Here is a 27789-nt window from a genome sequence, read left to right as displayed (position 1 = left end):
GTCTATGGTCCTGTTAAGCTGCTGATCTGTCTTGGTTTTCTTTTAACTGGAGTGGGTGACATGACAGAGGTGGACCAAATGTAGGCTAAAGCAGGACCTCCAAGGTATGTTCTAAGTTGGCACTGAGGTTAGGCTTCTGCACTGATAGGGTAACTGCCTACCCAGAGGGGCACAAAAGGAATGAATATAGGTACGTCAAGTGATGGACATCACACAATGTTGGAGAAGCAGTACCTACTGAACTTACACTTTTTAATTTGCATGAGGTGTACTGATTTACATGCAGTTTGCGTCTCCAGTCTTTTCTCAGAAACTGGGTCTTGGAGAGTTGATCCAGATACTACCTGGACAGTTCTGTACAGAATACAAAATTCTTACTTGTAATGGATGTCCTGTGTAACAGTACAGCTTGGAGAGTTCCTCTTTCTGATTCATCTAACGGGGAAAATAAAACCTAGGCAGGGCAGAAAATCCAAGAGAGGGTGTGTGTGTGACTTTGATTTGTAATTTTGCCTCTGAATTTCAGAAGAACTGTGAAGCCAATTCAGGGAAACAGGGGCCATAGAACAAAGTTGGCCTTTACCAAAAAAAAAAAAAAGGATACATTTTAAAGAGCTGCATTTGTCTCCTATCCTAAACCTAGTACTTTCAAGGCAACTAATGACAGGAAAAATAATGGGAGATGGGGAGGTGAAGTGCAGTAGCTGTCTTATGTGTTAGATCTATTAACTATTTAACTTCCTTGTTTCTGGGATGGGTTTCACATTTTGTCTTACAGGTGTGGTAGGATGGATCAGAACTTTTGCTAAAGGAGATATACAAACTGAAATCAAGGGCTAATGAATGTAATGGTTGCTTACCTTACTACTGTACCTATTAATGATCTAAAGATATGAGAAGAGAGGTAAATGAGGGGAAAATACTTTTATTAAATCTGTAAAACAACAAACAACCCCCACCTCAAACAAGCAAACAAAAAAAGCCCTGGAAAAAAAAAACCCAAACAACAAAAATGTCCTACCCACTGCAACAAGGAGAGAAGAAAGCTCACTTGTAAGTTAAACCTATACCTAGCATTAAGCTTAGCATGTGGAAATAGGGAGAGGATAATGTTGTAGAGAACGCATCCTAGAGCCGAGCGTGTGCTGCGAGCACCGTGACGGGAGGAAGACAGAAGTGAGCGCTGTGGGGCGTGTCTGGCAAAAGGAGCCGCAGCAGGTGAAGGTGTTTAGCTGGGGGGGTCACAGGGCAGGAAGGACGCCGTGGTCGAGACCTCGGGTGTGAGGGCAGTAATACACGCTCACTCTTCTCCTAACTGTATTCTCTTCCCTCTGAACACAGTTTGGTCTGCTGAGCCTTAAAATGGGATTGTAATAAAATAACAAGTGTTGGCTACAGCTTCAGTCGAGCTGCTTGCTTGTACGAATGATGCCCGCCGAAAATCGACGCCCGCCTGACGAGCACGAAGGACCTTGCTTCGTCGGTCGCTGGGGCGGGGTGATCGCCTCTCGACCGGCGGCTCCCGGGCCTCGGTTTAAACTCAGGTTTGCGCCGCAACCGAAGCGCGCGCGTAGGGGCGGTGCCCGGGGCCGGGCACGCGGCGCCGTGCTGACGGTGCGTCCCGCGCGGGGCGGGGGTGCCGTGCGTCGGCAGTGCGGCGGGTTCCCTCCACCCCCGGCCCCGACGGCGGCCGGTACCGCCCTGCGCGCGCGACTGGGCCGCCGCTCGCCCCGCCCCTCTCGCTCACGTGCGGTGGCGCCGTCAGGTGACGCAGGTCGTCTGACCGGGGCCATCCTACCTCGCTGCCCTCCTGAGCCAATCGGCTCTGCGGAGCTTGGTGTCAGCCAATCCGGGGAAGGCTGTGCGGCGTCGGGCTGGGTTGCACGAGCAGAAGGGGGCCCTGGGACGGGCGCTGTGGCTGGAGGGCGGCGGGCTCGGGCGGACATGGCGCTGCAGTTCGGCGCGGCGGGCGCGGCGGGCGCGGCTGAGGAGCCGGCGTTGGTGGGGGGTAGCTTCGGGGCTGCGGACTCGTTCCCCAAGGACTTCGGCTACGGGGAGGAGGAGGAGGAGGCGGAGCTGGAGGGAGGCCAAGGGCCCGGCGGGCCCGGCGGCGGCGCGGGCGGGCCCGGCGGCGGCGCGGGCGGGGCGGACTCCAAGCCGCGGATCCTGCTTATGGGGCTGCGGCGCAGCGGGAAGTCCTCCATCCAGAAGGTGAGGGGCAGCCGGCGGCTTCCCGCCCCCGCCTGCCGCGCTGCCTCTCTGGCGCCGAGCTTTTTCTCCTTTCTGTGTTACTGTTTAGGCAATTTCTGCTTTTTAATGTGGGCGCTTGTAGCGAAGTTGGAACGAAGGGAGGCTCCTGCTTAAAGACGCTAACTTCCCGGAACGGACTCCGGTCATCTGCCTTAGAGAGGAAGGTTGTGTAGCATAGATTGTAGCCCTTGTAGTTCTTCACTTTAACGCCACAAAAATAAAACGCGAAGATACTGGTGTGAATCTTATAATGAGGTGTTTTCTTACGGATGTGAAAGCACGGTGAGCGGTACAGGTGTGTGGTCTTTAGCTAGCGCTTCTGGTTGGAAGAAGACTTAAGCTGTTATTCTGCCTTTTGATCCGTTGAAAGAGACTTCAGCTTCTGTATGAGTAGAAAGGCAGCTTCTGGTTTCCTTTAGTACGATAGACGGAGTGAACTGGAGTCACTGATCGAGGAGGAAATCAAACCCTTTTGGTGCCCTAGGTTTGGTGGTAGCTTTGTGAAGTTGCTAGTGTGTCTTAATAAAAATAAGACAAAACTGACCTTTTTCGTTTGCCATGTAGTTCAAGAGAAGTGTAGCAGCACTAATAATGATGCTTGTTCCTCAGTGCAAATTTTGTATTTGCAGTCCCTATTACGAAGTGATATTTTTATGGGAAGGCATTACTAGTGAAATGCAGTGGTTCTCAAGCTCTGGACTTAAGGACCTCAAACTTTCTTCAAATGCAAGTGTGGAATCCTTCAGAGATTTCTGTAAAGGTTTTATGCAGAGAAGCCTTTTTTGGGCATTGTAGTATAGCAGGTATGAGTTGCTTCTTTTGACCATCTTATGCAGACTACTTGGTAATCCATTGACTGTACTAGACCAATGGGTTCTAAACTGTAGTCAGGAGACTCCTGTCTTTTGCTGTAGGCTTGCCTTTCTTTAGACAAGGTTTGCGAAAGGTACCGTATCTGTTAGAAATTTTTTCCATTGTGCTATTCCAAAATACAGTGGCAGACTGGGCTGTCATTGCTTTTCAGTCTTTCCAGTTACTCCCCATTATTTAGGCCTATTGCCCCCACTGGATGTGCAAATGCAGTGATTGCACTGAAAGTAAGTCTTTAGTCATGTGAACGGCACTCATTGTAGACTCTCGTTAGAGATCTTACTGTATTATCCACGGCTGAAAAAAGTGAACCGTAAAAGCTAGAGGAAGACAGTAACTCCAAATTGCAGCTAGATTTTAAGACTTTAGAAGTCACTTTATAGATGTAGCTTTTGGACTTTTGGGGGTTTTTTTATGACCAAGTTTGGTAGCACCGGTTCTCTGAGGACCAATTCAGGTAGTTGTACAGGAAGGGAACAGTGTGATGTTGAGCATGCAATAAGAGGATATAAAATTTATCTTTTGCTGATTGGTTGTCAATCTGGCTTGAGAATTAGAAGCTGTAGTTCTGTTACCTAGGAGTTCATGGTGCTGCTGCCTGAGCGAACTAAGTGTGGCAATAATTTGAGACATTCTTGTAGTATCAAGAAGTTTCTCTAGAAATCTAGAAATTTGTGTGAGAAACATGAATTATTAAACCATTCCAGCCTTCTACTGAGAGTAATGTTAACAGGAAGCCTCTCACAAAAGAAAAAATTATGGTGCTGGGAAGGAACTCTCTTTTTCCTTTGGTCAGTTGGATTTTCCATGCTGATATAACCCGTAAATGTTCAGTAACAAATTGAGGTTAGAAGATTTTGGGAATGTGACGATTGCTTCAGTTTATAAAACAAATTTTTGTGTAGACTTATGACTTGCATAACTGGACTTACTGTACTGTCTTTACGTAATAGGAACCTGGAAAAACTTCAAACTGTACCTGATTTGGGGGTTTTTGGGGGTGTGTGTGTCCTTTTTTGGGTGTGTTGTTTTGTTGTGGTTGTTTTTTTTTTTTTTTTTCATGGTCATCAGACTTGCTGCTCTGCCTTCATAAGATTAGCATAAATCTATTATTGGGAGAGGAGTTTGTGTGTGTGGTAGAACCTGAAGCAGCAGCTTGTTTGGAGCTGCTGTAAACTTTTCGGTTATACCCATCTTTCTTTAAAAGTGTTAAATGAATTGAATTGGGGTAGTAGGGAGTCAGAACTAGCTGTCTGTCATGCTTCTGCAGTAAGCTCTTGTAGAAAATTTTACCACAAGATGTAATGTAGGGCTCCTAATAACTAGTGAATTTCTTTAAGAAACTTTGTCTGTCTTGTCTTCCTTTTTCACACCCCCCCACCCCCTTAAATCTCTCCTCTGGAAAAAAAAGACAACTGCTACTTCTGAGACCATCTCATTCATTATGCCATCTTAAGAAATCCAGAAAATTAAAGCAAGGATTCTGGAAAGCATGAAAATGACAAAAGTATGTCTTACTGCTGTTAGGGAATCCTTTGGAAGTTGTTTTTTGTTGTTACCTGTGAAGCAGCTGTTTGCTTCCAACTGGTAGATTCTCAACACCATCTTGCAATACCGTACCTTTTCTCTCTCTTTTCAGGGACCTCCTTCCATCTGCCCGTGCAAATTCCTTTCTGGACATCAGGGCACTAGAAATAGTCTAATTTTACCTCAAGAAAAAAAGGGGTTTACCATGACTGGAAAAAAAAATGGAGTTTGAAAACCCATTCTGCATATGGACTTATAGGTAAAGGTGCCTATTTTTATGTGCAGAATGATCCTCTGCTGCAGTGGGGAGACTGGTTGTTTATGAAGGGCAAATTGCCTGCTTTGGCTGTACAGACTTCATCGAGGCATGTGTTGTGGTGGCTTGGGACCGCTCCCAGTGAAGGGTTCTTCCCTTCGGGTTACTTGCACTGTGAAGGTTCTTAGAGAAGTTCTAGTTTTGGTGGTTGTTTTCCTTCTGAGGAAAAGGATGTAGATTTCTCAGATACAAACCAGTTACTACTGTTTCCAGACAAAGTGTCAAAAAAAAGGAAACTATCCTAGATTTGTTACTTTCTCAGAAACTTGCAATTCCTGTGTTAGATATTCTTCTTGCAGTTTATAGGTGTTGCTACAATGTACCTGATAAGGTGTCTTGCAGTGGCAGATTAGATTTGGTCCTAAACTCTTGCAGTAGGGGTGTTGTGGAAGTCATGCTTGTCACTTTATGTATAGGATTAATGTTTGGTGGTCTGGGAAATTTTTGTTTGTATGGATTGGGCCAGCATTTCAGCTGGAAGTGAAATTCCAAATATGGCTGTTCTCTGATTTGTAAAAAAACCCCAAAAAACAACAACAAGAAAAACAAAACAAAAACCCACAAAACCAAAAAAAAACCCAAAACACAGACACATGCTTCTCTGGGGAGTCCATTCATCCATTCAAAGTTTAAGGTAGTCGGAATGAATGTGTCGGCCAAATTCTGCTCACTTCAAGGAAGGGTAGCTACTTGAAAATTAAGGAAAAAATTGTGAGTTTTGAAAAAAACACCAAAGAAAGGGGCAGTCCAAAAACATGGAGGCGGTTCAGAAATACTGCATCAGGAGTGCAGCTTAACTGCTGCAATTCAAAAATAAAGCCAAGTGCTGCTGTAGAGAAGTTAGTGTAGAGAAAAGGTTGACGTGTCACCAAATAAAAAATATCCTGAAAACTTGTAGATTGCGGGAGGGCACATGTGAATGAGAAATTCAGAGGGATAAAAGAAAGAGTACACTGCTAAGAGTGCTCAGGCTGACAGTGAAAAGTTCTTAAAATACAGTCAGAGCAGGAAGTCTGCCAGGAAGTTGGTGAGACCATTGGATGTTGAAGGTGTAACAGGAACACTTGGGAATGATAAAAGCCATAGCGAGGAAACTCAGCAGATTCTTAGAATTTTACTATCTTTGCTCTGCCTGCGTATGGTTAGTCAAAATTGCTTGGCATCAGTGTTAGCTGCTTGCTTCCAATCAGATGCTTCCACTGCCTTTTTATTTGCTTTACTGAAGCTGTGTAAAGCGCGTAAGAGCAGGGGTAGATGCTAGGCGATAGAAATGGAATTTGATCAAAACTGTGTTCTGGTTCCCCTATTAGTGTAAAAACCATGGGGAACATCAATCTGATGAAATGCACTGCTTTGTGAAGGAGGGGGAAGGGGGATGATGGCATTGCTTCTCAGGGACTCATCTGCTTTAAACTGGATTCACTAATTCTGTCCTGCTCCCTGTGGGAGACGATGATTTCCAAAGAAGGAACGTTGATTTCGGAATGCTTTAAAACTGTGCTGTAAACCCAGAGGAATTTATAGTCCTTGCACTATAGCCGCTAGTACCTAGAACTGTTCTTAGTTTTCCATAAAAATGTCCTGCTGTTTAAAAGCTCATTTAGATCCACGCTTCCCTAAACGTTTGCCTCAAGGAGCTGATTTTTTTTTTTCCCCTTGGTCTTAAAAATCTAGACTGATGTACTACTTTGAACCCCACTAAACAATCCATTAATTACACTGAGCGTGGAGTTGTCTCTCTTGCGGTTTTTTTTTGACAGAGATTGTTGCACTAGGTCTCTTTAATGGATGACTTCTGTAACTGTGTGAACCATTTTTTAAAAAAAAATTACCGAATGCTATATAGGAAACATCTTTCTTTCTGCAGGCCTAGCTTTTGACCACCAAGTTTGTAGTAACTTTTGTAATATATTCGCGAGTTGCTTTAGCGCGGTGTTTGCTGTTGAAGCTGACTGCTTTTGCCACAGGCTGCTTTGCTGTGGGGCTACAGGCTAGTTCTATTTGTTCAGGGAAGGGCTAGAATCCCAGTGGGGCTTTCTGAGTGCTAGCAATGAGTATGTTTTTCATCACTGCAGCTAAACTGTTTACCAACTAGTGTGAAAGCTCTCATAATTTCTTTAGGGTACTTGAAAGGAGAGGGTCAGCAAACATAATTCAGTTGTTAATAGATGGCAAACTACCTGGTTATTTGGGTCTCTAAAACTGAGATGTTATTTTTGTACACTTTTATTGTAGTTCAGGAACAGTCTGATTATATTATGTTATAACACTTGACACCAGACTAAAAGCAAAATTTCCTTTAGGAATTTCTAAGACTGGAAAGGAACAGTTCTTAGAAGCTCACAGTTGCTTAATTGGTGCGGTGGCTCTATATACCGGATCTGAATTGGCTAATATAGCGGAATTTGAAAAGACTGTTAGACTTGCAAGGAAGAAGGAGTAACTGGGATGTCTCTGTCTTTAGGCAGTGGTGTTATTTAGACTTGCAAAAATCTTTAACTGTATTTGGTTGCTTGGTTCGGGTTGAGGGTAGGTTATTTCCTTAGCTGATGCAGGAAGCTGTCCATTTACCAAAATGAAACTGTACACTTCAGAATGGGTAAACCTATTTGTAAGATTCAGGTTGCAGAACTTTGACCAATCTCTTTTAATAAGATAAAGTTGAGACTATTATTTGTGTTCTCTTAATAGGTGGTGTTTCACAAGATGTCTCCCAATGAGACTCTGTTCTTGGAGAGTACCAACAAGATATACAAAGACGATATTTCCAACAGTTCATTTGTGAATTTTCAAATATGGGATTTTCCTGGACAGATGGACTTTTTTGATCCAACATTTGATTATGAGATGATCTTCAGAGGAACAGGTGCTCTAATATATGTTATTGATGCCCAGGTAAATACAAATCACTAAGAATCACAAGGCAGTTTTCTTTTTGCTTTCTGTGTGAGAGGAACGATCAAGGAGAAGCTAATAATTAATATTTTTAGGTAACTTCGTAAAACATCTGTTACATATGAAAGGATGCGTTGCCAATCTAACTGCCGGTGTCTGGTTTTTAATTTTGTGAAGTGACTGGAACATATGCTCCCAGTGGAGAGAGTGGAAAGGGGCAAGTACTCTGAACCTGCCTTTTCTACAGTAATAGTGAGAACCTGAAGTGCTAGGTGATTTGAATTATCCCTTCCCTTTGCTGTTGACTGCTATGGAGTTCATTTAATAACAGCACACTTCTGACCTCGGTTTCAAGTTCTGGTACTATTGGGTATCTGGTAGCTTCTGAGGAACTTAGGAATCACACTGTGGGAGATTACCAGGTTGTTAGGACTGTCTCGGAGATCACTGACACCTTTTGTTGGAGTTGAAGTGTAACCTGCCTTTTCCTCTGAAGCCTAGTTTTGTGTAGCTAAGCCTTGTATAGCTAATGCAACTTAATTAAATAACATTCTAAGCTACTTGGATTTCTGACACTCCAAGGTATTTTCTTCTCCCATACTTCTATTTAGTTACAGAAGTGAAGTTCTTGCACTGAAATATTTTGTCCTTGTGCACAATGGAATAGTTATCGGAGATAAAGCCTTGTCATTCACTCCTGCCAAAACTGATTTACAGGATGACTACATGGAAGCTTTAACAAGACTCCACATTACAGTTTCAAAAGCCTACAAGGTCAACCCAGAAATGAACTTTGAAGTTTTTATTCATAAAGTTGATGGTTTATCAGATGACCACAAAATAGAAACTCAGAGGGATATTCATCAGAGAGCTAATGATGACCTTACGGATGCTGGGCTTGAGAAACTTCACCTTAGGTGAGTAAAAGATTCTGGCGTATGTGATTCTACTGTTGCTGATATATGCATGCTGACTAATGGCTTTTAGATGTAATAGTGGATTGACCTGAGCAAGGCCTTGTTAGTTTCTTAATACTGCACAAATGCTTGTTGTAAAATACGCGGCTGAATTTACAGCCAAGCCTCGGCTGTTAGGCTGACTAAAATAAGGCAGGCTACAGATTCCAATTAACAGATTTATTCATAAACCCACTGATAATTCAAGGTCCTTTTGTATACTTTTCATAAAGCATAACAGGCTGAATTTGCACGTGTGGCCTGGAGGGGCAGGGGAAGCTGCCTGCCTTCTAGTCGTGGCCAGTACTGACTTTTCAGTGTGATTGGTTTTAAAAGCTTAGTCTCTTACTTGATATTTGGCTCACTTTTAAGGTGTCTTGTATCTTTTCTCTGTTTTTACTGCTATTTTGATTCACATGGAGCTTGAAGTATTGCCAGTATCTCTTGGTGTTAGTGTGAACAAAGTGGAAGGCCAGGAATGAGACTTGAAGAAACCTAGTTGAGCATTTAACGCCTTTGTGATAAGCACTCTGTAGGCTAAGTGGGTTGTGAAAGCATGTTCAAATTTTTCTCTCTGTTCTCCCATCTCCTGGGGACGGTCGAAGTCTGTTTCATGTTTACTCTAGTAACTCAGAAATTAGGTTCTTGGTGCAGTGGCCAGGTATATTTGTGATAAAGGCATCCCAGTTAAATCATCAGGCCTGAATGTCAGGAAACATAGCTTTAACATTTCTATTACAATCCTGAAATACTCTTGAATCTTTGTCCTTTTTTCTTCCTTTTCCCTCCCTCCTCATCTCAGCTTTTATTTGACCAGTATCTATGACCATTCGATATTTGAAGCCTTCAGTAAAGTGGTACAGAAGCTCATTCCACAACTGCCAACACTGGAAAATCTACTAAATATCTTTATATCAGTAAGTGTTAATCTGACGGAACTTTGAGTGAAATACATGTAATGGTAAAGCAAGTCTTTCTGCTAAGGAGCGCTAGCTAGCTGTGCCCATGGAAGGTTTGGGTGGCACTCATGTTGGTGTACTCTGCTGGCCTGCTTATCTGCATTAGAAACTCTTTACCACAGCTGAATTGTACTGGTGTGTGCTTTGTGTGGGTTTCACTAAATACTGCCAAAGGATAGTTTGGCTGGTTATAACTGTTGATATGGAAGTCTTCTGCCAGCACAATAATGATTAGTCTGCTAAGGCACTTAGTAAATGTAGCTGTACTGGCAAGAGACTTTTTTCATAATGTGAACTTGTCCTTGAACTAAACTATCTATTTCATGTGGCCTGTGAGACTTTTGCCCTTATTCTTTTAGTGTGTGCATTTCTTATAGAATTTGTGTCACAGAAATTTGCTGCTGTATAGTTTAAATCAAAATATCACCCTAGAGACAAGGCTGAAGAAGCCTGTATCATTTAAACTGTCTGTGAGGCTGTTGCAGGCATGTGGGCAACATAGCAAAAACCCAGGTGTGATTGAGAGGACCTGTGCAGGTCAGACGTCGTCACCCCATGCTACTGTATAATGCTTGTTTCCTGTGTTGGTAGAGGGCTGTCTGTAATAACCTGGCCCGATGGATAAAGGGCACATTAATGCTCACCCTGCTCAGTGCCATGAGGGTATGGAGCATGGCCCTGATGCCAAAAGGATCGTCTGGATGTTCTCAGGACTTTGGCTATTCAGACAATCTAAGAAGCAGCAATACGGAGGGCTTCTGGTGCATAAATAGAAATTAAGCTTTGCCAGAAATCCATAGCGTGTATGTGGTAACTTGGCTAACTGCAGAAAGCTTCTGAACTTAGTGTGAGCATGTGCACTTTGCCAAAGTGCTCAGTTAAAAATGGGATGGTACAACTGGCTCGGTGCTTTTCCATACCCATAACTGCCGTAATGTGATACTCTTCATGGAGTCGTAAGTTTAGAAGTTTGACTTTATTTGCTCTGTATGTTAAAGTACGCGGCAACTGCCTCACGCAGAAACTGAACTGCCAAGATTCTACAAGCATAAAATATAAGTGTCAGCACACCGCTATGAAGTAATTTGTCTCTGAGCCTGGTCCGTCTGGTGGATGTGAATGAGTTGGCTCTTCTAGAGTTAATAGAACCACAGAAGAGGAAAACTGCTGAATTTAACTTCTGGATGCATAGTAAAATGTAACCTTAATTATCATCTGGTAAATAATAAACTAAAAAGAATTCTAACCCAGTCCCCAGCTTTATTTTTGTCAACTGGAAGGTTATATTGATAGGTACTATGGCAATAAGAGTATTGTATTTATAAACTATATGCTCTCAATCTTGATTCTGTCTTAAGCCTCTAAATTGGTTATGTTTAAAGCTTTAAAGCATTTCCTGCTATTAAGAATGTGAAAGTGTATGAATTCTACTTGAGATTTTTAAAATGCAGTTATTTTAAAAATTCATGCAGATTCTTTCTCTTTCTGAAGAATTCAGGCATTGAAAAAGCTTTTCTCTTCGATGTAGTCAGCAAAATCTACATCGCAACAGACAGTTCCCCTGTGGACATGCAGTCATATGAGTTGTGCTGTGACATGATTGATGTAGTGATAGATGTTTCCTGTATATATGGGTAAGTGATGAATACTCTTAGGAAAAAAGTCCTTAAAAGTTGTAGAATAGGTTTCAAACTGTGCAAGTGGTGCTGGCTTTGTCATCCAGCAAGACGCTGTCGATTGGTCTGTAAAGCCCATTGGTTCTGTAAGTAGAATAAATCCAAATGATTTGGCAGCTGGATCGAGCATTCGTACTGTTGGTTTCCCTCCACTCATGGCCTTAGACAGCCATCTGACATTTGTAAAAGTCAATTGTTTCATGTAAAATATGAATACTGCTGTGTCTCATTTGGCATGGTGGGCACAACTATGTTAATTATAGGCAAATAATTGGAGTTGATAGCATGCCATAGCTTCGAAGTGTAACTTGCAGTCATATTGCTTTGAGACTTGTTGCTCTCTGAACAGAACAGCATTTGCGAGGTCAGCTTGACTCTTGCTGACTTTCTCTAAGGGATGCATATATAGTGCTTGTTTCTCACAATTTACGGTTGAATTATACTTCTCAATTGATTTTTGAAGTGGCTCTGGAGAAGCGGTAACTTATTTTAGAACTGTGGTTGTAGCCTGGAAAATACAGTGCTGCCAAGAAATACCACAACGCTTAATGGTTTGTCTCCTGATGGGTCAACCCAGGGTTGTGTAATTCTTTGTTTTGGGGTTTTTTTTCAGGAGTGAGTGCTTAGAAGTAGCTTGCAATACATCTTTTGCTTCTGCAGTAATTTAACTAACACTAATAACTTGCAGATAGAAAGCAGCATTCTAATCTTTTCTTGTCATTGTGGGCTGGTTTAGCTTAAAACCAAAAACTGTCCTGCTCCCTGTTGCCCTCCCCCTCCCATGCCCACTCCAGCCTCCCTAAGGAAGCCTTTGCATTAATTTACCAAAAGTAATTTCACTGAGGCGTCACTCCACTGACGTTTCTACGTAGGAGTCCTGCATTAGAATCTTCAAACCAATCACTTGATACCTTACTGTGGCACTGTAAAGTCAGTGAGGCAGTGAGTAGCAGTGACTCTTCGGTTTGAAGGTAAACTGTGCTATAACTAATGTACTATACCACCTTCATTAAGAGTGCTCAGCTGTAAGCTGAAAACAGTATTGACTAAACAGCTACAGCTCTTAGTTTGATATCAAAAGAATCCATGCCGATCACTTGCTCTTAACTGCTCATCTAAAAGAGTATCTAGTGAAGGCCTCTACTCTCTTTAGGTCTAGCTTTCCTGAGAAACTCAAGGTGTGATAATGTCTTACTTTGGATAGTATTAACACCTGCATTGCAGGTTCTTCACTTGCTTACCTTGAGTAATATTCTTCTAACTGTATTTAACAGGTATTTGTCTTGAAGTTACATATGCATGCCTACTAGATTATGTGTTGCGTTAACACATTCTTTCTTAGGTTAAAGGAAGATGGCACTGGAAGTGCTTATGATAAAGAATCAATGGCAATTATCAAGCTCAATAACACAACGGTCCTGTACTTAAAGGAAGTAACAAAGTTTTTGGCATTAGTTTGCATTCTTAGAGAAGAGAGTTTTGAGCGCAAAGGTAAGGACTTCCCCCCATTGAATGGCTTTTATCTTATGTTTTTAATCAACTATAAAATATTAATACTGTATATCAAATATAAAATATTAACTAAAACAAGTCACCTTGAATTTTGTGTAACTAAATTTGTTTAATTTCTTCTGGGAGGAATTTTCTCCCTTCCTAGAGATAGGTATGAAAAGGTTTTACTTTTATTCTTGTGAATCATCATTTTAATTGGTGTCCTCCTGCTCAAATGACTTGTGTAGCTAATGTGGCCTGTGTCACTACCATCTGCTATAGTGGAATCAGTAGAATGGAGTAATGCTTACTATGTTCTGCTTGACAGCTGCTGTCTTGGGAATAGCCATATTGTTTATCTCATGTCTCACTGATGTAATTAGCGTATGACTAAAGAAATCAGCAGTGGTAGGCTAGTGCACTATGTGATAGGAACTTAGAACAAAGTGTTTAATATATTGCAGGTCTAGCCAGCTATATAGTTGCTTGGACCTCTAGGAGGTGATGGTAGGAATGGTCTTGCCTACGTTATGGGGTAGAAATGAGAGTGTAGGCCCTAATTTCAAAGTATTTCACTTAACGGTGACTTACCTTGGCATTTTAAAAAGAGAAAAAGCAGATGGGTTCTTTTAATAACTGTACTGTATTTGATCTCAAAGTTTTTCTCACTGCAGTTAGGATATATATCAATGACACAAAGTGCAAGATAACGTTCAAGTGATGGTCGTGCTGTACTAGCATGATTTTGGGGGATAGTCTTGTGTTTGTTCCCTCACCTGCTCTTTAATTATGAATATACACTTTGCATTCCAAGTGAGTACCTTTTCTTTCTAAAAACTGAGACAGTCTAAATAAATACTGCCATCAGTAAAACGCTGTTAAATCTTCTGAATCCAAATTCATACTAAAATAAGTAGCAAAATAGCTGTTGGTAAAATGAAACATTTTATATTAATTTTGAAGCTCTGTTGATTACATAAATCTGCCAAGCTGAGCACAGTTTTTCCTCTCCCCTTCCCCTCCTTCTTGACAGGTCTGATAGATTACAATTTTCATTGCTTCCGCAAAGCCATTCATGAAGTCTTTGAAGTAGGTGTTGCATCCCACAGAATCTGCAACCATCAATCAAGCGTCTCAAATATGAAAGCAGTGACTCACAATGGCACACCTAGGAATGCAGTCTAGAGGAAAACAAAAGATGGACAGACTTGTCAGCTCTTCACTCCAGAGTTTTGTGGAACAAGAGAAGAGTAGCCTGAAAGCCTGAAGTATGTTTCACAGGAGAAGAGTGGCGCTAACTGTGGAACAGCAGCTTGTAACTCATGTTGGACAACTGAAACTACTGTAAAAATACTTTGAGGCCAGTGGAGTTAGAAATGCCGGTTTGAAACCAGCTTTATTGCAAATGCAGTGGTTTTTCAGTTTGGAGTCCTATTTTAACAGTCTGTTTCTGACTGATGGCCCGGTCAAAACTTAAAAACGATTGAGTTGAGTTTTGTGTGAAACACTGAATAGTCACTTGCTCAACTTTTTTTTTTTTTTAATCTGTAGAATATCCACTTTTGCTTCGGTTTACCCTTTTCTCATTTAAAAAAAAAAAAAAAAAAAAGGTGGTGTTATTGTTTAGGCTTGTGAAACTCAGGCTTTTTGTTTGGTGAGGCTGGTCTCACAAATCATTCCATAAAGTAGTTCTTGCTCTTGCCGGTGTGCTCGTGAATTCAGTACTTGTTAAGTGGGTGCAAGGCAGGGCTCTGTTCTAGTGATTCTGTTTGTTTGGAGAGCTGACCTGGAGCTTCATTTTAAGAGATAGTGATACTTTGCTTTCAGACCATGCTTCTTGGTATGCCCCCTTGATGGAAGGGAAGTATTAAAACCAGAAATAAACTACCTGCTCTCTTTTGCAAAAACATGGATGTCATAAATCTGTGTGATTAATCCTATTCACAAAACAACTGCATGGCTAACTAAACTGAAATGTCTGCCATCTGTCGGAATGAAGCAACCACTTTCAGCTATTCCCAAGTGAAGAAATTACAAAGTTACTGACTTTTGATGGTGGATTTCTCTCTCCCCTCTGACTGATAATCAAGGCAATTCCTAGGAAAATGTCTGAGGGCGTTACCCGTGCATGGCACTTAAATATCAGTGTGCCACAACCTGCTAATAATACTGGACATTGAAAGTGCGTTGATTCTGTACTGTGGCAAACACCTTGTTTGTCGCCATGCAATCTGAATAGTATGTTTTGTGATTTTGTGAATGCTGGCTTTCATACTATGGGAAGTATATCTGAATTGTTTTATTCTAATTTATTGGTGTTATTACTGCAGATGTCATACTGTACATCAGCCTTGCTATGCAGTAAGCTCAGCTACTGGCCCATAAAGACCTTGCCTCTTTTTACCTGTCCCTATGTGTGTATAGGTGTTGCGAAGCCACTGGACCAACTGACTATACAAGTGCCACTATAGAAGTTTCTGCAGGAAGATCTGTAACTGTAAGCGATCTCTGCAACTGATGTATTTATGTGGTAAGAAATAACCATGGGATTGCTTCTGTGCTTATAGAATGGATTTTCACTGAACTATGTAAAAACGAATATACATGCATTAACACTAGGGTGTATGCACATACTGTGTAAATGTTTTTCCTTTGCTCTAAAGATGTTGTATGATACTAAATACATAAAGGTTCTGCTCCAAAAGTTACCACAGTCAGCAGGAGACTTGGGAATTCAAGTGCTCTAGTTCAGTTCTCTTAATAGCAGTTGTAGTTCTGAACCTAGGCTGAGCCCCTTTTTGGTAATGGAACTGCAGATTATTTCTTTTAAGCAAGCACTGTGGGCTTGTAAGATTGGGTTTTGTACCTTGCAAGCTCTATCACAACAGTGTTCTGGTACTCAAGGTGAGGAAATAATTGGCAAGCTCATAGGAAGGAAGAAATCATTCCCATTTGTGCAGTGAGTTTTCCATGTTATGAGTACATGTGTATGTTCCTCTCTGTCTTCACTCTCTACATGATTTTGTGCTAATAAAATGAAAAACTGTCAAACTGTAACACTGTCTCTGTTGGAGGGTGAGACACTTTAACAAAAGTCTATAAAGGCCTATATCGTTAAGCAAATTTTAAGAAGTCGTTATCGTCACAGTATTTTTTAAAAAAGATAAATACTACCTTCCCATGTGAGGCTTTAGAAATTTTAGTCAGCGTTAGCTTTCCTCTCAATTAAAAACTGACTCCAAACTGAATACTCAATTTTCAGGTGACTTTAGACTTTAAAGGCATATAAACAATGAAGTGACTTGTTCTCTTCATTAAGGGTGAGCATTAATGCTGCATTCTGAAATTCTACCTTCTGGTGTGTGTGTTGTGGTGGGGGTTTTTTTTGTCAGCATTACCGTATTCCTGAATGGTTGCATTTACTAAAGGTTAACGGTAGCATCTCAGAACAGAATACTGATTATTTTCACTATTACCTGCACAACATTAGCTTTAAAAGTTAAATTTGTCTCTAGTAAGAAGCACGTTATTTCTTTAGTTTACTAACACTAGGGTTAATGTTCTTCCTAACATTAATTAATGTAAGTCACATGCTGCTCTTCAGGTAGAGTGTTACTTAACCTGTAGCTGGTTTAGCAAAGCAGTTTTTGGTTTCTTCGCAAATCTTTATGCTGCCAGGGAGGGAGCTGGAAGGATAGGAATTATGCTTTATTTTCTCCCTTGTGTGGCGACCTGTGTCCCCTTCCTGTGCTGACCTGCTGTAGGGAGAGATGCTGTTAAGAGATAAGGAAAGGCCACATCACAGTCTCTCCAACAGAAGGACTGAAACTGCAAACATGACCATCAACTAGTGCTCCACCTTTCTGCCTTTTACTTTTTTTTTCCTCTGAACCTGTAGTGGCACAGATGCTCTGCAGTCTTTTTTGCAAATAACTTGGGATGTGTGCTTCTAAGGAGAAAAAGACTGGCCTGCAGGGAGAAGGAATAAAATCTAAAGGCCAAGCCCGGGAAGAGGGGGCAGAGTAATAAAAGATGGTGGGATTCTGCTGTCCTAAAGATTTAAATCCGCTGATCGTTTGGCTGGTCCCTCCCTTCCTCTCAGACCTCCCCAGAAGTCACGCGTGACTGAATCCCTCTCCGTATCTAACGGGCAGCAGCTGTATGCGTGGGGATGCCCGGAGTGGGGTCTGCCCTTCACGCAGCAAGAAGGGAAGCGTGGGGAGAGCTCTCGTCGCATGGGGCCTGCAGCGAACCGCCCTCCAGCCGGGGCGCCTCGTCCTCGCTGAGAAGGGGCGCCGAGGGCGGGCGCCGGGGCCGAGGCCGCCCGACGCGCCTGGCGGGTGGGGCCGGGGCGCGCGCTTCTCCCGCGGTGCTGCCCCCGCAGCAGGGGGCGCCCACGTGCTGTCGCGCGGCTTCCGGGCGGAGCGCGCGGCTTCTGCGCGTGCCCCGGAGGTCCCCGGCGGCGCGCGGGAGGGCGCGAGCCCTGTGGCGCGGGCGGCCCTCGCGCCGCTCCTCGCGCCGCTCCTCCGCTGAGGGGCCGCCCCTGCTGCAGTTGGCGGGAGCGCTGTGCCCGGCTCTGGCGGGGCGGTCTGCGCCGGGCGGCGGGAGCCGCCGGTCAGTCTGGGCAGGGACCGCCCGGCGCCTGGCGGGGGCTTTTCTCGTTTACGAAAGACTTTTGTGTTCCGTTGTTCTAGTTCTGAGTACCTGCTGGCGGTAGATGGCACTCTTGTAACACGTCTGCAAGATTTTAAAAAATGTTTCCTTCCCCAAAGCCATCTACTTCACTTTCGGTCTCAAGGAGGTCTTACTTGAGACAAACATACATCCGCTTGCTGCTGCACAGTAGGACAAGTTCAGAGGTCCCAGTTTTTCCTTGAAGACTGAGTTAACTTTTAGAACACAGCACCTGCGGGAAACTGTCGTCTTTTTCGGTTTTGTCAAATGCTGTTGCTGTATCCCAGGTAAAGCGTTTTCTTTTATTTTTTCTTGCTTTACATTTCCACTGACTCCTGCTGTTGTGCGTATGGCCGTCTTCTCCCTTTCCTTTTCCCACTGTGCTTTGTCTTCTCAGCACTGGTTTCTACCCTGAGAGTTGGAAATGGGTAGCAGGAGAGAAGTATTCTTTAAAAAGGAGTTCTAGAGGTGCCTTTTCTGAATGGTGGAGTGGTTTTTGACTCACATTTGGTAAAATTCTCTTATAATTGTCTGCATAAATAGGATTTTGTTCTCCTGTCATTTCATTCAAGTGCACAGTATTATTTTTTTTTTTGCCCAAGATCCATCACGTTAGGATTTTTTCCTTTGTGTTATGAACAAAGTATTTTTCCGTGTCTAGAACTATTATTATATTTTCTTATTTTCAGTGTGACTGTTTGCCGCCTTTTTTGCCACTACTTGATATCCTTTTTAACAGAAACATTTGTTCTCACCACGTATGTGTAAATGGACTGTCAAAGAGGAGGTACAGAGGTGACAGAGTTGAGCTGTTCTTGATCGTGGCTGTTGGTATGATGGGAGAGAGTGACATCAGGTTGCAGCGTGGGCCGTTCAGATTAGATGCTAAGGAAAAAAAGCCTTCGCTGAGAAGGTGATGGCAGTACTTTGGAGCAGGTTACTCTGGGAGTTATAGGTCTCCACCCTTGGATGTTTTCGAGCTTCAACTAAGAAAAGCTAGGGCTGACCTGGTCTAGTGTTGGCTTCAGATTTGAGAGGGCGGTTGGAGATGATGACGTTCAGGGGCTCCTTACACCCAACAGCTCTCTGATGCTGCAAAATACTTCTGACTCTGCTAGCTGAAGAGTATAAGCAACAGATGAAACACTGTCTAATTTGCAGTATATATGTGGTTCAAAATACAGTATCACTGAAGAGAGATTGGTGGTAGGACCACCAGGCATAGATGTGTGGTCTGTAGTGTGCCCTGTGCTTAAAAATAGCAAGAAAAATGTGGTTTTTTTCCTCTCTGGAAGTGGTTTGGTGTTATTCCCCAAGGGAATATGAGTAAGCAAATGTTTGATTAGAAATAAAGCTTCATGTTGATGTAAACATTGCACAGGATCAAGCAGTAGAGGCAAAATAAAATGTGTATAACATTTTTAAATTAAAGGAAAAATAAAGCGTGTACCTCTGTTTTAACTGACTTTGTAGTTTTAAAAATTGTAGATTGTCAGAGTTTACTGGGAACCAAGCAAATCTGCCGAGCTTCTCTTAATATATGGCTATACTAGCTGCACTTTTGACTGGATTTAAGAATTACTTGTCCTTGGAGCTCCTGAGCTTCAAAGCTGTATGTTGCTGCCCAGTTTGGTCTTAACGTGTGACAGGTATCCCTTAAGCGTGAGAAAGAAAGAAAGAAATACCAATTTCTTCATTTTTAGTTAACCCTAGCTTGCTTCTGGGTATGCTCTGAAATCCATGTAAAGATGGTGCTAGTGGGTGTTTGTGTATCTCCAGGTACACAGCTTTATTAGTGGTACCATTATAAAAATATGGACCTTGTAAAACTTGTAAAAAAAGGGAGAGCCATATCACAAAGAAAATTGCATAGTCTTGGTATTATTTTATTGAAATTTGTAAGTTCTTCCTAGTTTCAGTCAGGAAGTAGATTGTTTTTGAGGATAAGATTGAGTTTGTTTTAAATACAAGCATTTTTGTGGTTCTAAATAGAAGTCAAAGTTGCTGCTTTGCAATTTGAATATTTTCCTCCTTCGTGCTCTGTTTTGAAAGCTATAATTTTTCTGGGCTTAAGCAGCTACTGTTTTGTTTCTGTGATTCACCTTCCAAGATGCTTGTGTTTGGGGTGAAATATTAGTTAAAGAATTTATAACAATATAATAAATTCAGTATGAAAAGAAATGTCATTGAAACAGCAAATAACTTAAGATGTGCTTTTTAAAAATTCAAGTTTCATTATTTCACAGAGGAATAGATCAATATTCCATCATTTAACAGTTGAGTTTAAAAACCTGCTGTGAAGTGAAGCAATATATCTTATATTGGATGTAAGCTACTTTGATGTTAATTCCCTGCTTTCGTGTCACTTAGGGGCAAATAAGCTTTCCAGCTCCAGTCATGACTCATTATGTCATTATGTCAGGCACTTACTGTACCTCCACAGCTATGCAATTCATATACAACAAAAACCGTGACAGCATTTTCAGCTACTTCATTACACTACTGATTTCTTGGTTTCTTAAAAAGAATGTCTTTTATAGCTTCAAGCAGAGTGGTATAGTTTGAGTCTATAACATTGATTGGGTCTGCCTGGGAACAGTTTTCATGGTATTTTAGAAACGTAAATAAGAGTACTACTGTTTTATTTTTCATTGTTGTGACAGCGTTGAAAACAGAAAGAAAATGTGAGCTGTATCAAATGAAAAAACCCCCAAACGCTCAAAACCCAAAAAGCCCCCAACCAAACCCCTGAATGTTTAGCGATAATACAAGTTGCAAAGCACATCCTTCACTTTAATGAACAAATATCCACAACACCGCAGTCCTTCGCATGTCATGAATATTGACTGTTTAGTGGGCTAAAGATTCTGTGCATCGTTTAGAAAACATTTCCCTCTGGCTATTCCTGAATGCATACCATAATGAACCATTCATAGGTGTAAGTAGTAGGGGGTGGACTTCCACTTGTCATGAGAGCATTTGAAATTATGTGTGCCTGGACTGGGATTACTTTTGCAGTTATTGAATTACTTGTGCAGCCTTTTGTAGTTATTTTTCGCTGGTTTTCAATGTGAACTGAGCACACCCGAGGATCTTAACCTGCCCCTCTTCTCCACTCCCACTGTAAAAGTTCCATAGAATGGAGGAAAAAATAGACTATATTTCAGGTTCTTCTCCTCCTCATCAGTCTGGTGTATATTTCTTCAGAACTGAACTACACAGAAGGTATTGAGTGCTTGCTGTTTGACACTGCTAGCCATGCCCTTTAAACAAATTGTATTTCTATTTATAGAACTTGTCACTGAAATAATAGACCATTTTATATTTGATAATGTAATTAATGCTGACAATTTTCCAGTATTGTCCCATGTGGCAAATAGATTGTTCATTTTATTCCCAGTCTGTGCATACAGAGAATGTAATCTCTTTGAATGATTGGGTAACGTACTATACAATCAAAAGCAATTACTGAGTAGGATACTTCATGTCAACTAGGAAAAGTAGCATAGTTAGTTACTAGGCTTGTGCCACAGCAGACTTAATTGCACTCAGTGCAAGTACAGAAGGATTTGGCTTTAAAATAATTCGCTCAGCAGCATCGGAACCTGGTTACTGTGTTACAGTTACTAATTGTATATAATTTCTTCATCAAGTCTAAGAGGTATCCTGAAAACATGTTCGTATGGGCTCTGGGATGACAAATTTGATTTGAATAAATCGGAAGCAGACTCTTTTAATAAAAACAAACCTTTGTTCTGTGTTGTAGGTGAAAATACAACAAATGTGTACAACAACAAACCCCACCAAAATACAATAAAATACAAAATGCAACACTGGGTACAAAACATGCCTGTTAGTAAGGCGAGAAAGGTCTTTACTTCCTTGTCCACTGATCTAGGCTTGAATTCTATACCAAGCACACACAGGTATAGCTTGTTACCCACCTCTTGCTTGATGGGAAATGAACGATTGGCACGACTTTCCATGTGAGCTCTCAGTCTTTCTACTGACACAACGTAGGCAGGTTTTTTTTCCCTCCTGATCTTTTAAGAGATCAGTGTTCTTCAAAAGTTCTGGCTTGGATTATAATAGTACCTATTGTATGTGAATACATTTTCTGTCTTTTTTTGTTGCTGTTTACTTAGCTAAGACATTTTTACAATATAAACACAAAATTCTGTGGAAGTACATTCACAGCTAGTATTAATAAATCAGTCCAGGCTAAGGCAGACCAAATCTGTAAAAGTTTTTGTAGTTTGTTACAGAGAAAACAGGTTCAGGCGGATGAAACCTCCTGAAGACTGGTTTGCTGCTTTCTCTGCTTTACTGATGGTGAAGATACGATGGTTGGTCACGTTCTTCGGATTACTGAGGCTGCAGTCAGTGCTTGTTAATTAGGTTTGTGAACTGATTTGTCTTTGGTAGCAGGGAGTATGGCCACGTTTGCTAGCCTTATGGACTTGATGGAGGACAAAAGACTCCTCTGACTGCCCTCTTCCTTTCTGTCCTTTATTTGTGTGTTATGTTAGAGGATTCTGATTTTTCTTCCTGATTTTTTTACCTTAGATAATGTCACTTTTTTCAGCAATCAGCTAGGTAATTTGGAACTAATTATTCTGATTTACCTCTCAGACACCTGGTGAGGCAAGTGAAGAAAAGCAGTTGGGGACCATTCAGAAGGAAAAGGATCAATTAAAATAAATCTGTTCAAACAGGAGGGTAGAAAAATGCTGGAGGCTACAGCTGAGGCATTTGAAGAGCCGAGTGTTTGCAAGATCCAGACTACAGAATCTGAATTGTGACTTTTCTGGAAGCTGTTTTCTTTTCACGGCAAAATAGACAATATTCCAAATGCAGGAACAGAGCTCAGCTTCAGGAGAGAAATTGTTTTTTTACCTAGAATTCATGCAGCCTTTTTAATAGGGTTTTCATATTTATTTCTAGCAACTACAAGTGTCTAAAGTGACACACTTTGCTTTCACAATGGAATCGTCTGGAGGTGAATTAACTCTTCCTCTGAAGTCTGTTGCAATCCTAAGGTAGGACTTTCTTTGACTCAAAAGTGGCAAATGTGAAAATTGGGTGGCTTTTGATTCTTTAATGTTCTGTTTTCTTTCCTACCTTGAGAGGAGAAACTATTCCAGTCTGTCCACATCTCGCTTCTGACTGGTTTTCGCAATAGAGTTTTTATTGCTGATGTTATGTCCATCTCCTTCTCTCTTCCCCCCCATCTTTCAGGCTGCTGACTGCTTATTCTTTATCTGAAGTCTGTGAGAGAGAAGTGAAGAGGAAATATTTGCATTTATAAGCCTATATAATTGTGTTTTGAGAGACTGATGATTTTGATTACCATTGAAAGGAAAAATTTCACTTCCCCATAAGCACATTCACTTTTCAAAAATTCTATGAGCCTTCATGTGTCACGCTTCCAATCGCCTGTGTCTCAAGGCTAGCTTTTCTCACACACATACCTATTAGCTGGAACTCACTGGGGTAAAAACAGACTTATAGTACTCATTGTTCAGAGACATCTTCTGAGCTGTTGCAGTCACGCAGGTTTTGAAATCTCATTTGAAGATCAACCAGGTGCTAGGCCAGACAGTTTTTGACCTGGAAGGTGATATGATTTGTGTGCAGTCTTTCCTCCCCTCTGCCCCCCTCTTTTGGTGTGTGTGGGTTTTTTGGGGGGTTTTTTAATACATGTAACCTTGATGATACTTGATACAAATACTGACATTAACTGCTTTTGGAAAATGACACTGTGTAGAGCAGGGGTTATATTACAATTTTGAACTACAGAGTGATGAACAGAAACATTACCGTTGTGCAGGATGACCTAAATGTTAAACGGACATTTATTTTAAGACAGTGTCTTGGTCTGAGCTTGTAATTTTGGTTGATGGTATGTGATTTTTTTAGTACTATTCAAAGACTGGTAAGAGAGTAAGGAAAAAAATGCTCGACACCAAAAACTAAATAATAGAAGAACCCCTAAAGCAGTCCTGTTTAAAATGAAAGAATTTTTTTTTTTTTAATAATAATGGGCAATATCTAACATCTATCTTGTCATCTAAGTACAAGGTATACCCTTTATCAGACTGTCTTCTGAAGGCATGATTCTGTAGCAACCTTCCATTAGCTGACAGATCAAAAACTTGCCTTTTACGGTTTCTGAGGAAGTTTAAGTTCTTCCCATTAAAAATGAATAATAAAACTTAAAGATTTCATTATAATAGGGTTAGGAGGAGGTGTTTTGCTTTTTATAGCTATACCAATGATCAAAAAGTCAGTTGAAACCATTGCAAAACTAGGGAAGAGGTCATTAGAAAACCAGTGTAAAGAATCTTTTAAAGAACACTTTTGGATTTAATTCAAATATTATTTCTTGGTGGTGTCGGTAAGCGGGCCATCCACACTTCATATCAGATATGAAACAAAGGGAAGGTGTGAAATGTCTCAGGCTCATCCAGAAATCTAGAGGATGAGGTACTTCAGTGTGAACAGTCTTCTGTAGACTTTTTCTTAAATCAGTGTATAGTAGAAAATGAGCCCAACAAAAAGGAAATCGGTCCAGAGAGCGAGAAAAGCATTGCTGATTAATTAGTTGTTTCACCCCACAATCTTCCCTCTGCCCAATCTGAATCAAAACTCTAGAGATGTTTCTCTGTAGTTTCTTCAAATGATGATTTGGTGGTTCTGCACATTTTTCTTAATCTATAACATCTGTTCCAAAACAGCTGCACTAATAGAGCTTTCCCACTGCCACGAATTGATCTGACTAAACAGTAAGAATTATCCAGAACCCTTTCCCACTGGATTGTAATCCCCAAATATATTGAATTCTCTGATGTACCAAGAAATAGCTACTTATAAAGATGCTCCAATTGGAACTCCCGCTTCTATGACTTACCGTGAAGGTTTACAACTTATCAGTTATGAACTGCTATGCGCGTTATGGCCATAAATGCTGTTTTACGATACCGTGGTAAGGAAGCTCACTGTGACTTTAGCTGCCTTTTTGTGCTGTGCTTTGTTTTGCACCAGAGTCAGTGAGTACAGAAGGAAAGTTTGAGTACAGTAATGCAGTTAAGGAGCTAGACAGAATTGACATCTTTATCCCTAATTATGGATCAGTGCTTTTAGTTTTCTAGACTTCCATGCCATGTAGTGAAAACCATTTTGCTTTTATAAAAATATGTACTTTCTGTATAAATTATCATCCTAAAAGGAGAAAACTGACATTTTTGGGGTTCAGGTTTATCGATTAAGTGACTTATGTTGAAATGCCAAGTAAAAATAAACTGTCTGGTGGATAAAGTAATGTGGATCATTTTCACTTAGATTCATATCTATTTGGCGCTTTTTTTTTCCATTTTACAATGAGTGAATTGGTCATTCAGTGTTCCCTTGTGATCTAAAGGTAGTTTATTTTTCTTGCCCTCTAGATGGCTGTCTTGTTCTCTTTTAAAGAATCTGTTACACAAAGGGAGTCTAGTAGAGCTGTAAGGGAGAAAGTTAAGTCAGTTTTTACGTGTTTGAATATTTGCGATGTACTTAAGCATTTATGAGCAAAAATGTTGATATGTGACTATATCATTGAAAACCTGCTGTGAACAACTGTGAGCTGATACATCTTCTGCTACTGGGCAGGAGGACAATAAGTACTAACTTGTTTCAGAGAATGGAAAATATTACTAAATACATTTTTCATTGTATCAAGAAAGTGCTAATTTATCATGGGAAGAAAAATTCTGTCATGGTTCTAACAGGCACAGCCATAGTAGTATTTTTCCATCTACTTAATTCTATAGGAATTTTCTTAATTTATCTTAAAAACTTCTTTAAGTATTTTGGCTATAGCCACAAGCACATGGGAAGTATAGTAAAGATGCTGAGGGGATGGTCTTGCAGTATTTCTAATGGGTTAGAACACAGGATGTACAAGAAGGGTTTTTGAGCGTGGTTTATCTTTTTGCTTTTTTTTTCTTTCTTTCTTTCTTTCTTTTTTTTTTTCCCCAAAGATTTCTGGCTTCATCTTGCAAACTTGTATTTAGATAAACTGTCTTCAGAAGAAACTTGTGTAGAGAATTGTCTTGAAATGGACTGTTGTGAATTGATTTTTAAGATTAATAACTGTTTTGTACACTTTACATGAAGGAAAGCCAGCAATACAAAAATCTGTTTATTTTGTAAATGGTTAAAAAAAAAAAATTACAAAACAACCCACCAGAGGAACCCCCTGAAAACCCCCCAAATGAAACACTGATCATGTGTCATATGTCTGTTTTGGCTAGTTTAATTATTTCTAAAACATAAGTGCTTTATGGATATCAATGAACGCTCACGACTCTTTGCATGGGAAGTCAGGATTTGGTTTATATGCATTTATAGGAGGACAGTATGTATAGTTGAGTGCCATGCCACACTCGTTGCTCAAACCTTTGATTTATTGGATAACTGTAAATTTATGTTGTTTGGTAGACTTGTGATTTGTTTGGTTTTTCGCATGTGTGTTTTAAGGTATGCGCAAAGGGCCCTCTTACAATTACATGTGCAGCTTATGGCTGAGATTCTAAGTAACAATACCCGAATCTAACTTTGTGGGACATGTAGGATGACCGAACTCATGCATTCTTATACCAATGCATTCTTTGAATATCCGAGTCACTACTTACAAGTCAGACATTTAACCATGTTTTGGGCTTTATCACTTCTTGTAAATTATACAATAATTGGCGAACAACAGCTTAATAAAACCGAATCTTCAGGAATCACTCATCAGTGGTGTGGAGTGAAAACTTTCTGAGGTTTTCAGTTCTTTGTTGGTAATAAAACTAAAATTTTTGTTTCTCGAAGTCCTTCATTTATTTTGTTAGATACAGCTGCTTAATGCAGGAAGGAGTGAGTCCAGTGTTTGCTATTCAGTTGGCATTTATCTTTATTTGTAAGTAAACCGACCTAGAACATGACCTTGGTATTTGCTGTGTTTAAGTATAGAGAGGCAGAAGGATCTAGTCTACGGTTTTCTGAATTCTGATGAAGGCATTTAATTTTTACAGTGTTTCCTTTGTTTCTAAATGTCTTTACATATATGTATTTTTTCCTGCTTCTGAACTACTGAAAATGGAGTTTTCTCGGTAAGTGGCACACTGAACAAGAAGTGCCTTCCTTTTGACTGCAGCACCAGTCTTAGGGTGTTTAGAAACAACTGTCTAGTTAATTGCTGTTAAAGACAATTGTTAAGGGATGATAACTTACATGATTTAGCATTGATTAAAATAATTGCTTTCTGGAAAAGACTTGCTCATCTAATAAGTTAACGCTTCTGAATGGAAGATGTTAAGATCATTAAGCATCCTTCTGCTGTCATAAAGAAAGATGCCAGTTTCCATCAGTGGCTGATAGTCTCATAGTCTGATAAGTAACTTTGGTTAGGAGGTGAGTAGCTTAATCTGCTTCTCCTGCATACAACAGGTCATAATGTGATAGATAAGCAGGTATGCTTACTCCATGATTAAGGATGAATCATGTTTGAAAATCATGATGTAAAGCATTCAGTGATCTTATCAGTCTTTCATAATAACTCCAATGTCATGCAGACTTTTTATGAAAAAGAGCAAAGTAATTGGTATCCGTCACATGCACTTGTGTTAAGATCACAATTTCCATGACAGTACTGTGCTTTAATAGAGTCTGTCAACTTATTTTAGCCTGTAATGGCTCACAGCACATCAATCTTAAAGAATACATGAATCTATTAGTGAATAAGTTAGCTGTAATTTTACTGTTAAGTTAGCTGTAATTGTACCACAGAACTCTCTCAGGGACGAAAAGTTAAACATAGATGAAATCCAGTGCAATTAGGTCACACAGCTTCTTAAGTAGTAGGATAAGGGTAAATGGTCAGTTCACTTAAAATCAAAAGCCAAATATGAGGATTTTGAGGCTAAGAAAGACCCATCATGAGGTTTACATTTGACTTTATTAGTTATTTGGTTTTATAGAATTTTTAAGACTACCTAACTTAAATATATTTCCAACCCAAGTACATGTGTTGGTAACATTCTTAAAAAGCTTCAAAACCTGCATTTGTTTTGACTTTCAGAAATGCATGGTCACCTGAACTATTTGTTATATTAAAAAAAAAAAATCAGAAATCTCAAGGAGCAGGAGAA

At 40.6% G+C, this 27789-nt stretch overlaps 1 protein-coding gene across 2 annotated transcripts; it reads left to right on the top strand.

Annotated features, from left to right (window-relative positions):
• The first annotated feature begins 788 nt into the window (after positions 1-788).
• Positions 789-15997, top strand: RRAGC (Ras related GTP binding C). 2 transcript variants are annotated; one of them, XR_012632197.1, is made up of 8 exons: positions 789-2211; positions 7655-7858; positions 8576-8775; positions 9617-9731; positions 11265-11407; positions 12792-12940; positions 13974-14208; positions 15365-15997. XR_012632197.1 is itself a non-coding variant. In XM_074894152.1 (7 exons), the coding sequence occupies exons 1-7, from the start codon at positions 1426-1428 to the stop codon at positions 14123-14125; spliced, it is 1749 nt and encodes a 582-aa protein (XP_074750253.1). In that variant the 5' UTR covers positions 789-1425; the 3' UTR covers positions 14126-15997. The 2 variants fall into 2 exon arrangements, 1 of the variants encoding a protein (XP_074750253.1); XM_074894152.1 differs by having other exon boundaries at positions 13974-15997.
• Positions 15998-27789: the final 11792 nt, after the last annotated feature.

Source organism: Strix uralensis, chromosome 25 (assembly GCF_047716275.1).
Source record: "Strix uralensis isolate ZFMK-TIS-50842 chromosome 25, bStrUra1, whole genome shotgun sequence".
Taxonomy (NCBI): Eukaryota; Metazoa; Chordata; class Aves; order Strigiformes; family Strigidae; genus Strix; species Strix uralensis.
Note: the sequence above shows the minus strand (reverse complement) of the source record. Positions and strands in the feature narration are given on the sequence as shown.

Bases quoted from the DNA above. Each gene is read 5' to 3' on its own strand.
- RRAGC (XM_074894152.1), top strand. From the start codon at position 1,426: ATGATGCCCGCCGAAAATCGACGCCCGCCTGACGAGCACGAAGGACCT. The intron at 9,732-11,264 runs GTAAGTGTTAAT...CTCTTTCTGAAG, and splicing joins TACTAAATATCTTTATATCA to AATTCAGGCATTGAAAAAGC. The intron at 11,408-12,791 runs GTAAGTGATGAA...ATTCTTTCTTAG, and splicing joins GATGTTTCCTGTATATATGG to GTTAAAGGAAGATGGCACTG.